Source organism: Rhinichthys klamathensis, unplaced genomic scaffold, assembly GCF_029890125.1.
Source record: "Rhinichthys klamathensis goyatoka isolate OS25496 unplaced genomic scaffold, OSU_Roscu_1.1 h1tg000685l_1, whole genome shotgun sequence".
Taxonomy (NCBI): domain Eukaryota; kingdom Metazoa; phylum Chordata; class Actinopteri; order Cypriniformes; family Leuciscidae; genus Rhinichthys; species Rhinichthys klamathensis.
The window spans coordinates 979,833-995,212 of record NW_026607114.1 but is presented as its reverse complement, the minus strand read 5'-3'; the positions used below and the strand labels follow the sequence as shown (position 1 = coordinate 995,212).

At 38.5% G+C, this 15,380-nt stretch overlaps 1 protein-coding gene across 1 annotated transcript; it reads left to right on the top strand.

Moving 5' to 3' along the window:
• The first annotated feature begins 623 nt into the window (after window positions 1–623).
• On the top strand, window positions 624–14,563 carry LOC130076725 (sorting nexin-2-like). The gene is made up of 8 exons (XM_056241921.1): window positions 624–705; window positions 2,190–2,303; window positions 6,513–6,606; window positions 6,739–6,944; window positions 10,242–10,385; window positions 12,276–12,356; window positions 12,458–12,529; window positions 13,996–14,563. The coding sequence occupies exons 1-8, from the start codon at window positions 637–639 to the stop codon at window positions 14,044–14,046; spliced, it is 831 nt and encodes a 276-aa protein (XP_056097896.1). The 5' UTR covers window positions 624–636; the 3' UTR covers window positions 14,047–14,563.
• The last annotated feature ends 817 nt before the right edge of the window (window positions 14,564–15,380 follow it).

Below are 15,380 nucleotides of genomic sequence, written 5' to 3'. Positions count from 1 at the left end.
GTCATTAGTTCACTGAAGAGTGTGTGCCGTCATTAGTTCACTGAAGAGTGTGTGCCGTCATTAGTTCACTGAAGAGTGTGTGCCGTCATTAGTTCACAGAAGAGTGTGTGCCGTCATTAGTTCACTGAAGAGTGTGTGCCGTCATTAGTTCACTGAAGAGTGTGTGCCGTCATTAGTTCACTGAAGAGTGTGTGCCGTCATTAGTTCACTGAAGAGTGTGTGCCGTCATTAGTTCACTGAAGAGTGTGTGCCGTCATTAGTTCCCTGATTAGAAGCGTTGAGTTTCTCGGTGTGTGAGTCTCGTGTTCTCTGTTTCCTGCGTTGCAAAGATCACTCGTGTTCGGTCTTTTGTGGCTAAAAGGTTGAGCAACAAGTATTAGGTGAATAATTATGTTTGAGCGCGGGCGTTTGCTGCTGTCACGCGGCCGGCTGGTTTTCACAAACTGATGAATCGAATAGAAATTACAGTTCGGTGAAGCGCTGACATTTCTATGGCCTTTTTATCAGGCCGTGGAGTGACGTGAAGGTCAGGTGTGTCTGTTAAAGAACTGGTGCTGATGGACGTGTGTGTGTGTGTGTGTGTGTGTGTGTGTGTGTGTGTGTGTGTGTGTGTGTGTGTGTGTGTGCAGGTATCTGATGAGGACCGTCAAACACCCGGCGCTGCTCAAAGACCCGGACGTCCTGCAGTTTCTGGAGAGTTCAGAGGTACTGACCCAACACAGGATCCCAATGAGTGTGTGTATATATGAAGATCTAGTGCCTGTACACCCGAGTCAATTGTTGGTGCTTTGGATGAATAACGATAAATACTAGAAAAATATAAAATCCTGCACACTACTGGAGTTTCAAAATCACAAAAATATTTTAATACGTGGAGTTTGAAGAGAAAAGAAGATCTGGTTTTGAAAGATATTAAAAAAAATATTTTAATTAATAATAATTCATTAAAATTAATTAAAATAACTAATTGCTGTTGTAACTGTAATTTATAAAATGTTGTAAATTAGCTTTAATACAAGCACTGATGAGCATTAGATGGATGTGTTTATTCTGTCCCTATACAAAACATTAAATAAAATAAATAAATAAAGCTATTTCAAAGAATTAATTAATAAATATTTGAATAGAATACTTGTAATTAATAATAAGTAATTAAAATAAATACTAAATTAATCAAAAGAAATCAAAATAAATCTGCTCTGGAAAGGTATTTCAAATAATTAATTAAATAATAATTATTAACATATTCATTTATTAATAAGATAAATATTATAATATATTTTTAGAAATATTTTTAGAAATAATGTAAGTAAATCAAAAATAATACAAATTTCAAATAATTAATGAACAATAAAATAAATATTTTTTGCTTAATATTTTTAATTAATAATATTGAACTAAAATAAATGAATTAATTTAATCAAAATCAATAGATCTGCTTTGGAAAGGTATTTCAAAGAATAATAAATAAATATTAAAATAACTATTTTAACAAAATATGTTTAATTAGTAATATTGAACTAAATTAAATAAATAAAAAATCTGCTTTGGGAAGGTATTTCAAAGAATTGATTGAGTAATGAATAATATAATAATTAAATTATTAAATGTATTAAAATACATAAATGTTACAATATATTTAAATAAAAATTATAACAATTAATTAAAATAAATACATTAACAAGCATTTATATTTATTTGAATTATTTTTAAAGGTATTTCAAATGATTAATAAATAAATATCAAAATATTGTTAATTCATAAAATTGAACTAAAATAAATAAGTTAAATTAAAATAAATCTGCTTTTGAAATTTCAGTATTTCAAAGAATTACCACATGTAGAGGCATGAGGCATGGCTGTTATTAATTATGATGCGCTCATAACTCTAATGATATGAAGGTGATCGAGCGACTCAGGATTAATGCTGGTGTAGTTCACACTCTTTACTCTGGCACAGGGAGTGTGTGTGTGTGTGTGATGCAGGACGGGGACGCGCTGAACGCTCCGGCCCGATTGAAAGCTATTTTGCGCGCGGCCCTCTGAGAGTTTTCCACGGTGAAACGTATTAAATTGGACCAGCATTGAAATGTATAGGACTGGAGAAACTCCCGGCGCGCTGGGAAACGCTTCCCGCGGGATCGCATCTGTTAACCGGTTTGTTTGGCCTTATTTGTCATGTTGTGCAGCTGCCGCGCGCGGTTAGCACTCAGGCGCTGAGCGGCGCAGGGATATTGAGGATGGTAAACAAGGCGGCCGACGCTGTCAACAAGATGACAATCAAGATGAATGAAGCGGATGCGGTAAGAGTCTGATTTCTGGACTTGAATAATGAGACGAATTAATGAGCTGCTCTCTGGCTTGAGACGTGTGTGTGTGTGTGTGTGTGTGTGTGTGTGTTTGTGTGTGTGTGTGTGTGTGTGTGAGAGAGAGAGGTCATGTGACGCGTCTGTGCTCTTTATACGCAGTTAAATATGTTTACAGTGTTGCACATCCATCAGGCCTTCATGGAAATATGGATATAATAATCCTTACACACATATACGGCTATTAACTGGAATCCAATAAATTAGAACATTTACTAAAATAAATTTAATATAAACTTGTTTTATAGAAAATATATGCGTAAATAAATTGGATTCAAATTCAGAAAAATAATTAAGATAAAATAATATAGATTTGATTTAAATAAATAAATAAATTGTAATAAAATAAGAAAATTCAATAAAATAAAATTAATATAAATTCAATTTAAATTAAAAAAATTGTAATCTAATAAGAAAATTTAATAAAATAAAATACAAATTTTATTTCAATAAATAAATTGTAATCAAATAAGAGAATGTAATAAAATAAAATAATAACAATTTGATTTAAATGAATAAATAAATAAGATAAAAATAAACAAGAAAATATTAAATAAAATAACTTACATTTGATTTAAATAAATATATAAAGAAATAAATTGGATTTGATGTGTATTGTGAAAAGCGCTTTACAAATAAATGTGAATTGAATTAAAATAAATAAAATAGATAAAATAATAAAAATCTGATTTAAATAAATAAATAAATTCTAATCAAATAGGAATCAAAATCTATTATAATATAAATGTAAATAAATAAATTGTAGTCTAATAAGAAAGTGTATTCAAAATAAAATAACATACAGTACATTTGATTTAAATAAATTGTAACCAAATAAGAAAATCTTTTAAAATGAAATCAAATAATATAAATATGAATTAAAAAAATAAATAACTTTTAATTAAATAATAAAAAGTATTAAAATAAAATGAATATTAATTAATTAATTAAAATAAATAAATAGAAATGATTAAAATCATTCAAATCAAGAAAATGTATTAAAATAAAATAATATACATTTGATTTAAACAAAACATTAATAAATTGTAATCAAATAAGAATATTTATTAAAATAAAATTAAAATGAATTTTTGTGTGTTATGGCTGTGTGTTGTGGCTGTGTGTTATGGCTGTGTGTTATGGCTGTGTGTAATGGCTGTGTGTTATGGCTGTGTGTTATGGCTGTGTGTTATGGCTGTGTGTTATGGCTGTGTGTTATGGCTGTGTGTTGTGGCTGTGTGTTATGGCTGTGTGTTGTGGCTGTGTGTTGTGGCTGTGTGTTGTGGCTGTGTGTTGTGGCTGTGTGTTGTGGCTGTGTGTTGTGGCTGTGTGTTATGGCTGTGTTATGGCTGTGTTATGGCTGAGTGTTGTGGCTGTGTTGTGGCTGTGTAATGGCTGTGTGTTGTGGCTGTGTGTTGTGGCTGTGTAATGGCTGTGTGTTATGGCTGTGTGTTATGGCTGTGTGTTGTGGCTGTGTGTTGTGGCTGTGTGTTGTGGCTGTGTGTTGTGGCTGTGTGTTGTGGCTGTGTGTTGTGGCTGTGTGTTGTGGCTGTGTTATGGCTGTGTGTTATGGCTGTGTGTTATGGCTGTGTGTTATGGCTGTGTGTTGTGGCTGTGTTGTGGCTGTGTTGTGGCTGTGTGTTATGGCTGTCTGTTATGGCTGTGTGTTGTGGCTGTGTGTTATGGCTGTGTGTTATGGCTGTGTGTTATGGCTGTGTGTTATGGCTGTGTGTTATGGCTGTGTGTTGTGGCTGTGTGTTGTGGCTGTGTGTTGTGGCTGTGTGTTGTGGCTGTGTGTTATGGCTGTGTGTTATGGCTGTGTTATGGCTGTGTTATGGCTGTGTTATGGCTGTGTTATGGCTGTGTTATGGCTGTGTTATGGCTGTGTGTTGTGGCTGTGTTGTGGCTGTGTAATGGCTGTGTGTTATGGCTGTGTGTTGTGGCTGTGTAATGGCTGTGTGTTGTGGCTGTGTGTTGTGGCTGTGTTATGGCTGTGTGTTGTGGCTGTGTGTTGTGGCTGTGTTGTGGCTGTGTTGTGGCTGTGTGTTATGGCTGTGTGTTATGGCTGTGTGTTATGGCTGTGTGTTATGGCTGTGTTATGGCTGTGTGTTATGGCTGTGTGTTATGGCTGTGTGTTATGGCTGTGTGTTATGGCTGTGTGTTATGGCTGTGTGTTGTGGCTGTGTTGTGGCTGTGTGTTGTGGCTGTGTGTTATGGCTGTGTTATGGCTGTGTTATGGCTGTGTTATGGCTGTGTTATGGCTGTGTGTTGTGGCTGTGTTGTGGCTGTGTAATGGCTGTGTGTTATGGCTGTGTGTTGTGGCTGTGTAATGGCTGTGTGTTGTGGCTGTGTGTTGTGGCTGTGTTATGGCTGTGTGTTATGGCTGTGTGTTATGGCTGTCTGTTATGGCTGTGTGTTGTGGCTGTGTGTTATGGCTGTGTTATGGCTGTGTGTTATGGCTGTGTGTTATGGCTGTGTGTTATGGCTGTGTGTTATGGCTGTGTGTTATGGCTGTGTGTTATGGCTGTGCGTTATGGCTGTGCGTTATGGCTGTGTCATGGCTGTGTGTTATGGCTGTGCGTTATGGCTGTGCGTTATGGCTGTGCGTTATGGCTGTGCGTTATGGCTGTGTGTTATGGCTGTGTGTTATGGCTGTGAGTTATGGCTGTGTGTTATGGCTGTGCGTTATGGCTGTGTTATGGCTGTGCGTTATGGCTGTGCGTTATGGCTGTGTGTTATGGCTGTGCGTTATGGCTGTGCGTTATGGCTGTGCGTTATGGCTGTGTTATGGCTGTGTTATGGCTGTGTGTTATGGCTGTGTGTTATGGCTGTGTGTTATGGCTGTGTGTTATGGCTGTGTTATGGCTGTGTGTTATGGCTGTGCGTCATGGCTGTGCGTCATGGCTGTGCGTCATGGCTGTGTTATGGCTGTGTTATGGCTGTGTTATGGCTGTGTTATGGCTGTGTGTTATGGCTGTGTGTTATGGCTGTGCGTTATGGCTGTGTGTCATGGCTGTGTGTCATGGCTGTGTGTCATGGCTGTGTGTCATGGCTGTGTGTCATGGCTGTGTGTTATGGCTGTGTGTTATGGCTGTGTGTTATGGCTGTGTGTTATGGCTGTGTGTTATGGCTGTGTGTTATGGCTGTGTGTTATGGCTGTGTGTTATGGCTGTGTGTTATGGCTGTGTGTTATGGCTGTGTTATGGCTGTGTTATGGCTGTGTTATGGCTGTGTGTTATGGCTGTGTGTTATGGCTGTGTGTCATAGCTGTGTGTTATGGCTGTGTCATGGCTGTGTGTCATGGCTGTGTGTCATGGCTGTGTGTTATGGCTGTGTTATGGCTGTGTGTTATGGCTGTGTGTTATGGCTGTGTGTTATGGCTGTGTTATGGCTGTGTTATGGCTGTGTGTTATGGCTGTGTGTTATGGCTGTGTGTCATAGCTGTGTGTTATGGCTGTGTTATGGCTGTGTGTCATGGCTGTGTCATGGCTGTGTGTTATGGCTGTGTGTTATGGCTGTGTGTCATGGCTGTGTGTCATGGCTGTGTGTCATGGCTGTGTGTTATGGCTGTGTGTTATGGCTGTGTGTTATGGCTGTGTGTTATGGCTGTGTGTTATGGCTGTGTGTTGTGGCTGTGTGTTGTGGCTGTTTGTTGTGGCTGTGTGTTGTGGCTGTGTCATGGGTGTGTGTTATGGCTGTGTGTTGTGGCTGTGTGTTGTGGCTGTGTGTTGTGGCTGTGTGTTATGGCTGTGTCATGGCTGTGTGTTATGGCTGTGTGTTGTGGCTGTGTGTTGTGGCTGTGTGTTGTGGCTGTGTGTTGTGGCTGTGTGTTATGGCTGTGTTGTGGCTGTGTGTTGTGGCTGTGTGTTGTGGCTGTGTGTTATGGCTGTGTTGTGGCTGTGTGTTGTGGCTGTGTGTTGTGGCTGTGTGTTGTGGCTGTGTGTTGTGGCTGTGTGTTGTGGCTGTGTGTTATGGCTGTGTGTTATGGCTGTGTTGTGGCTGTGTGTTATGGCTGTGTTATGGCTGTGTTATGGCTGTGTTATGGCTGTGTTATGGCTGTGTTATGGCTGTGTGTGACGCGTCAGCATGGCTTGGAAAGGCTCGTTCGGTCATGATTCCTCCTGAAGTGTTTCTGTGTTTCTGAAGTGGTTTGAGGAGAAACAGCAGCAGTTCGAGAATCTGGACGTCCAGCTCAGAAAGCTTCACGCGAGTGTGGAGTCGCTGGTGTGTCACAGGAAGGGTGAGCGCTTCATAACAACATCACAAATATTGTTTTATGAATTATATTAATGGTCCTATACACAGTCAGGAGTTTGGAAAACTACGTTTTTAATGTTTTTGAAAGAAATGTTTCTTCCTCTCTGGTCCGCAGAGCTGTCGGTGAACACGGTGTCGTTTGCGAAGAGCTCCGCGATGCTGGGGAACTCTGAGGATCACACGGCTCTGTCGCGAGCGCTGTCCCAGCTGGCCGAGGTGGAGGAGAAGATCGACACGCTGCACCAGGATCAGGCCTGCAACGACTTCTTCATGTTCTCCGAGCTGCTGGGAGATTACGTGCGGCTCATCACCGCCGTCAAGGTGAGCGCAGACACACTGCAGTTATCAGACTACTCTGCATCATACAGCAGAGTCAGGACACGTGCGTAAGGGGATAGTTCACCCAAAAATGAAAATTAGAATGATGGATAGATGCACTTTTATGATGGATAGATGCACTTATGATGGATAGATGCACTTTTATGATGGATAGATGCACTTATGATGGATAGATGCACTTTTATGATGGATAGATGCACTTTTATGATGGACAGATGCACTTTTATCATGGATAGATGCACTTATGATGGATAGATGCACTTTTATGATGGATAGATGCACTTTTATGATGGACAGATGCACTTTTATCATGGATAGATGCACTTATGATGGATAGATGCACTTTTATGATGGATAGATGCACTTTTATGATGGATAGATGCACTTTTATGATGGACAGATGCACTTTTATCATGGATAGATGCACTTATGATGGATAGATGCACTTTTATGATGGATAGATGCACTTTTATGATGGATAGATGCACTTTTATGATGGACAGATGCACTTTTATGATGGATAGATGCACTTTTATGATGGATAGATGCACTTTTATGATGGACAGATGCACTTTTATGATGGATAGATGCACTTTTATGATGGACAGATGCACTTTTATGATGGACAGATGCACTTTTATGATGGACAGATGCACTTTTATGATGGATAGATGCACTTTTATGATGGATAGATGCACTTATGATGGATAGATGCACTTTTATGATGGATAGATGCACTTTTATGATGGATAGATGCACTTATGATGGATAGATGCACTTTTATGATGGATAGATGCACTTTTATGATGGACAGATGCACTTTTATGATGGACAGATGCACTTTTATGATGGACAGATGCACTTTTATGATGGACAGATGCACTTTTATGATGGACAGATGCACTTTTATGATGGACAGATGCACTTTTATGATGGACAGATGCACTTTTATCATGGACAGATGCACTTTTATGATGGATAGATGCACTTATGATGGATAGATGCACTTATGATGGATAGATGCACTTATGATGGATAGATGCACTTTTATCATGGACAGATGCACTTTTATCATGGACAGATGCACTTTTATGATGGATATATGCACTTATGATGGATAGATGCACTTATGATGGATAGATGCACTTATGATGGATAGATGCACTTATGATGGATAGATGCACTTTTATGATGGATAGATGCACTTTTATGATGGACAGATGCACTTTTATGATGGATAGATGCACTTTTATGATGGACAGATGCACTTTTATGATGGACAGATGCACTTTTATGATGGACAGATGCACTTTTATGATGGACAGATGCACTTTTATGATGGACAGATGCACTTTTATGATGGACAGATGCACTTTTATGATGGACAGATGCACTTTTATGATGGACAGATGCACTTTTATGATGGACAGATGCACTTTTATGATGGACAGATGCACTTTTATGATGGACAGATGCACTTTTATGATGGACAGATGCACTTTTATGATGGACAGATGCACTTTTATGATGGACAGATGCACTTTTATGATGGACAGATGCACTTTTATGATGGATAGATGCACTTTTATGATGGACAGATGCACTTTTATGATGGACAGATGCACTTTTATGATGGACAGATGCACTTTTATGATGGACAGATGCACTTTTATGATGGACAGATGCACCTTTATGATGGACAGATGCACTTTTATGATGGACAGATGCACTTTTATGATGGACAGATGCACTTTTATGATGGACAGATGCACTTTTATGATGGACAGATGCACTTTTATGATGGACAGATGCACTTTTATGATGGATAGAGACACTTTTATGATGGATAGAGACACTTTTATGATGGATAGACGCACTTTTATGATGGATAGATGCACTTTTATCATGGATAGATGCACTTTTATGATGGATAGATGCACTTTTATGATGGATAGATGCACTTTTATGATGGACAGATGCACTTTTATGATGGACAGATGCACTTTTATGATGGATAGATGCACTTTTATGATGGATAGATGCACTTTTATGATGGATAGATGCACTTTTATGATGGATAGATGCACTTATGATGGATAGATGCACTTATGATGGATAGATGCACTTTTATGATGGATAGATGCACTTTTATGATGGACAGATGCACTTTTATGATGGATAGATGCACTTTTATGATGGACAGATGCACTTTTATGATGGACAGATGCACTTTTATGATGGATAGATGCACTTTTATGATGGATAGATGCACTTATGATGGATAGATGCACTTTTATGATGGATAGATGCACTTTTATGGACTTCAAAACAAAAACTGCCATTCACTCTCATTATAAAGCTCTCATTACCTGGACATTTTTTAATATAACTCTTATTGTATTCGTCTGAAAGAAGAATGTCATAAACATCTAGGATGTCTTCAGGGTGAGTAAATCATGGGATAATTTTCATTTTTTGGTTGAATTATCCCTGTGCTTGAGGTACTTGAATTTGACTTTTTAAAATTTAAGTCCTGAAAAACCCTTGAAAACAGCCATATTTAAAAGGTACTTTAATGAATTATTGAAATAAAATATATTAGTGTTTAATTTTATTGATCAAAGAATCTTTTCACACAAAATTAACTTTGCAGTCCGTCTGATATTGATATTGAGCCATTTCGCATGGCTATGAGTGTGATATTGCTCATATAAATATCCAAGTATATTATAAAGCTTTCATTCTTCAGGTCAATCTTATATTAATGGAAAACAAAAATCAGTTTGAAATTTGAATAAGGAAAGCGATATCTTTGTCATAGTATCTTTTCAATGGTTAAGTTACCACAGTCATTGCTTGTGTTACTCTTTATTTGTACCATTTTATTTTATTAGTTTATTTTTATGTGTCCATTTACCTTTTTTAGAATTTGAAAGATAATAAAGATATTATTTAATAAGTGAGATCTCTGATTGTAGTCCTGTAAAACTAAAAAAGTAGTGCTTGAAAAGTCTTGAAATGTAGTTTTACAGTATCTGTACGAACCCTGATATAGTGACATACAGAGCACTGATTGTGAGATATGAGATGTCAGATAGGCAGTGAAAGCACTAAAACATGAATAAAAAAAATCTGCATGATTCACAGCATCACATATTTCAGTTATTAAACTACTTCTTGCATCATATAGTGACATACAGGCTTGAAGTGCTTTGCTTGACTTTGCTTGGCGTCTGGTTTGTCTCACGGCTGGTCATGTGACGCGTCATGTGTCTGCAGGGCGTGTTCGACCAGCGAATGAAAACATGGGGCAAATGGCAGGAGGCGGAGATGATGCTCCAGCGGAAGAGAGAAGCCGAAGCCAAACTACAGTACGCCAACAAACCCGACAAACTCCAGCAGGCCAAAGACGAGATCAAGGAGGTACACACACACACACACACACACACACACGACACGATCCTCATGGATACGCATGACTGATATTACTGACACGAGCCGCAAGCTGCGTCTGATCCACGGATTCGTTCATGAGCTTGTGTGTAAAAATGCGTCCCAATTCACACACTTATGCACTGACATTTTTATTTATGCACAAAAACCAAAATAAAAGTTCAGAAAACTATCGTCAAAAAGCCTGCCAAAATAAAAGTTTGGCTTAACTTGAAGAAACTGTGACAGAAATATTTGACTATTGTTTATTACAATGTCCCACTCAAAGTAGTAATAACAACAATAATAATACATTATTATCATTCAACAAAAAAATATTTTTTCAGTCTTCATTTACAAAGTAAAGTCTGTTGTACAGCACCTTATTTGACAAATAAAAATCTTTTGTTGTAAAAATTAGATTGCACCAATCAGATCAACGTGTGATCGTCAACCAGTGGATCTCTGAGCTGAGTGGGCTCATTTGCATATTCATAGAGCTGCGCATACTGAATGAGGCGAGGGTGTCGAGTTACATTCAATATATTTTAAGGCATGAAGAATTTTTTTCAAGGAAAAAACGTTTGAATATGTCATTTTGGTGATCAAAGATGAGTTTTAAAGGATCAAATTATTGACTACGGGGGACTTTAAATTAAATTAATAAACTATTTTAAAATAAGTTGGAAAAGAGTCATTTTCGGTTTTCGGTTTCGGTTTTTGAATTGATATTTCGGACATTTTGTAGAATAAATAGTGCAAATATTGTGTTGAAAATTCCAGCAAGAAAGAGTTCAGTGGATGAAGCACGTAATTAACAACAAAAGAAGTCTGAAAAGTCGCAGCTTTAATTATGTAGCCAGTGATTATTAAATAAAATAACCTTATAACCCTCACACACAAGCTGGTCGCCTACATAGTGCGTAAAGCGTCATTTCAAGGGTTCAAGGGTCTTTTATTGTCATTCCACACACATTTTTACATGAAGGAACGAAACTAAATACTAAGATCCGGTCAAAACACAATATAAAAACATTAATCAATAAAAACATGAGAAACTAGGGTGCATGTCTAAGCAGCTTCACCAATAAATACATAATAGGAATACAAAAAACTAGAATAGACAATGTAAGAATAAAAACAGTGCAATAATTAGTAATTAATTAAGACATAACTAGTCAAATATTATTGCACATAAAATATCTAAATAATACTGTTATTAAAAAAATGATATTATTGCTCTATATTTGTGACACAGCTTGAGTTTGTGAGCGGCGCCGGGGATGATGGGAATTATCCCGCATGTTTATTTCCTTCCCTCCCTTCGGTTCATTCATATCTCTACTGTTCCTTCAACCCACGACAGCTGCAAGAGTTCATGACAGTTATTGATTCTTTTAAGCACGAAACATTTTCAGCCTCTTTAATTTCTGCATTTTCCCCGTCACGCCCCACGAAGGAGATCGAGGAGGTAGGACTGTGGCTTTGGTTTTATTTGCTGTCTTCATCATCATCATCATCATCATCTTCACGCCTGCTCTTTTACACTCTTCATGCCACTTATATTTGCATCATGCAGATCAAAGCCTAATTATGGGTTCATCAGACGCTCACGACATGCTTACACACACACTACATCTCTCACTTTAACAGCTGAGTTGTGTGTTTAATGTACATTGGCTGATGTGTTGTGTTGTTTATTTGTAGTTGTAATGCAGGATTCATTATAGATCATCACTCTCATCCATAAATGATAATCATGCGCCCACTAGATCCTCTGACCTGACGTGAGTTTAATTCTGCTTGAGACGGACTGTTTTTCAGCTCTTATTCCTAAAGCATGTCTCGTGTGTGTGTGTGTGTGTGTGTGTGTGTGTTTAGTGGGAAGGGAAAGTGCAGCAGGGTGAAAGAGATTTTGAGCAGATCTCTAAAATCATCCGGCGAGAGGTTGGGAGATTCGAGGTGAGTTCAGCCGTCAGTGTGTGTGTGTGTGTGTGTGTGTGCTCTCGCCGCTAACACACCAAACGCTTGTTTCTCTGACGAGTGTCTTTTTCTCCTCACAGAAGGACAGAGTGAAGGATTTCAAAGTCGTCATCGTTAAATATCTGGAGTCACTAGTTCACACACAACAGCAGGTACGTGTCGAACCCTCGAGCTGAATATATGAATCTCGACTCCATCACCAAATACTGGATTCCACCTTTTTATCAGCGCACTTTCTTTCATTAGCAAAACCTGTGCTAATTGAGTGAATGAGCACCGGCAGTGAGGTTTAGTCCAGTGAAACGGCATTAACCGCACTCTACACTGTGTCCTGACCAGACGTGACGCCGCGGCGGTGATACGCGGCCATTCGATTTTAGAAACGGTTGTATTTCTGTGATGCCGTGGCTGGAACAACAACATACAAAGTGTGATAATGATAATATCAGCTACTGATTATGTGCTTTATTTAATGTTAAATCTTAATGTGAGTTTGCGTGACCTTTTATAGGCTCTTCTGATTGGCTGATTATTGATTGATTTGGTTGCGAGTGCAGTGCGCTTGCAGAGAGACTCCGCCCACAAGCTCTTCTGATTGGCTGTGATTTATGATTGATTTGGTTGCGAGTGCAGTGCGCTTGCAGAGAGACTCCGCCCACAAGCCCTTCTGATTGGTTGTGATTTTTGATTGATTTGGTTGCGAGTGCAGTGCGCTTGCAGAGAGACTCCGCCCACAAGCTCTTCTGATTGGTTGTGATTTTTGATTGATTTGGTTGCGAGTGCAGTGCGCTTGCAGAGAGACTCCGCCCACAAGCTCTTCTGATTGGCTGATTTTTTTTATTGATTTGGTTGCGAGTGCTGTGTGCTTGCAGAAAGACTCCGCCCACATGCTCTTCTGATTGGCTGATATTTTTTTATTGATTTGGTTGCGAGTGCTGTGCGCTTGCAGAGAGACTCCGCCCACACTCTCTTCTGATTGGTTGTGATTTTTGATTGATTTGGTTGCGAGTGCTGTGCGCTTGCAGAAAGACTCCGCCCACAAGCTCTTCTGATTGGCTGATTTTTTTTATTGATTTGGTTGCGAGTGCTGTGTGCTTGCAGAGAGACTCCGCCCACACACTCTTCTGATTGGCTGTGACAGAAAACTGCTTGTCGCTGGAATTAGCGCATCACGTCTGGTTAAGACACAGTTTTCGAATAAAAGTTCAATGTTGTTCTAATATATTGAACTCTAGGGTTCTTGACTCCCTTTATGCCCAAAAGGTTCTATATAAGCAGAAATGTCTTACATGATTGCATAATACTTTCATGTTTAATGGGTTATTTCAATTCTTTCTGGTGATAAAGTATGTTTATGAGCTGCTTAATCCATAAAATGTAATCAGAATAAAATTAATTAAAACAAATAATTTAATTAAAGCTGTATCCTGAAAATATTCACAATATACATATAGAACCTTTTGTAGGATTTCCGGTGTAAAGAAAATCCTCTCCGGGTTAAAGTGACCTAAACACAACATGAGGGTTAAAGGTCAACCAATCAGAGTGAAGAACCGTGTTCTCCTGATCGGAACCATGGAAAGGTTCATGTGTTGTTTCTCTTGTCTCTGTGTTTCAGCTAATAAAGTATTGGGAGGCGTTCTTACCGGAAGCCAAAGCGATCGCGTAACCGGACGACGCGGCTCATCCTCTTCTCTGTTCTCCATGAATGATCCTGCAAGAAAGGCTGCACAGACTTAATCCAACTCTAATGATAGCACTACAATAATAAAAAGCATCTCACTCTCTTCATCCTTTGTTTGGTGTGTAAAGCTCTTCCCTCGGATGATCCCGAGGTGCGGATGCGTGAGGCGTTAGGCAATGATCCGGCAGGGGAAGGCCTTCTGTCTCTGTCCTCCGTCCTCTCGTTTGTACAGAACAAAGCATTATTCTCTTGATCAGTATTTAAGAATATGAATAATAACCGCTGAGCTTTGGGCGGCTCGTGCGCTCTGGACTCTGCTACCCGCGCGAGTCCACCTATACTATATACATATGTATATTTTTTTATTTTGCTTTGTTGCCTGAAATTTTTGAACGTTTCAGTTGATTCATTGTAACAGATTTTTTAATCACAAGTATTTTTTACTCTACATTCCTGTGCAACAATATCTGAACCTTAATAAAGGAATGAATCTGTATCAGAACTCGACGTCATGTTTTTGGCTATAGTGAATATTCGGTTTTCTAGTTCTGCTCTAAAATGTATTTTTTATATGAAAGCTTGTTTCTTTCATGGAACAAAAAATAAACAAGGCAATTGTGTCAAGGCAATTCAAGTTTATATTTAACAATTTTCACTTTTTTCTCACTATTGCAAGTTGTGTATTTGAATTTTCAGTATCTGAAAATTCAAGATTTTTCTCGCAATTGCGAGTTTATATCCCACAATTCAGCCGTTTTCTCGCAATTGTGAGTTTATATCCCACAATTCAGCCGTTTTCTCGCAATTGCGAGTTTATATCCCACAATTCAGCCGTTTTCTCGCAATTGCGAGTTTATATCCCACAATTCAGCCGTTTTCTCGCAATTGTGAGTTTATATCCCACAATTCAGCCGTTTTCTCGCAATTGTGAGTTTATATCCCATAATTCTGACTTTTTCTCGCAATTGCAAGTTTGTATCCCATAATTCTGACTTTTTTAGCGATTGCAAGTTTATATCCCTCAATTTGCGAGAAACCGGCTGAATTGTGGGATATAAACTCACAGTTGCGAGAAAACAGCTCCGTTTTCTCGCAATTGTGAGTTTATATCCCACAATTCAGCCGGTTTCTCGCAATTGTGAGTTTATATCCCACAATTCTGACTTTTTCTCGCAATTGCGAGTTTATATCACACATTTAAGGCGTTTTGTCGCAATTGCGAGTTTATATACCCCAATTCTGACTTTTTCTCGCAATGGACAGTTTATATCCCACAATTCTGACTTTTTCTCGCAATTGCGAGTTTATATACCCCAATT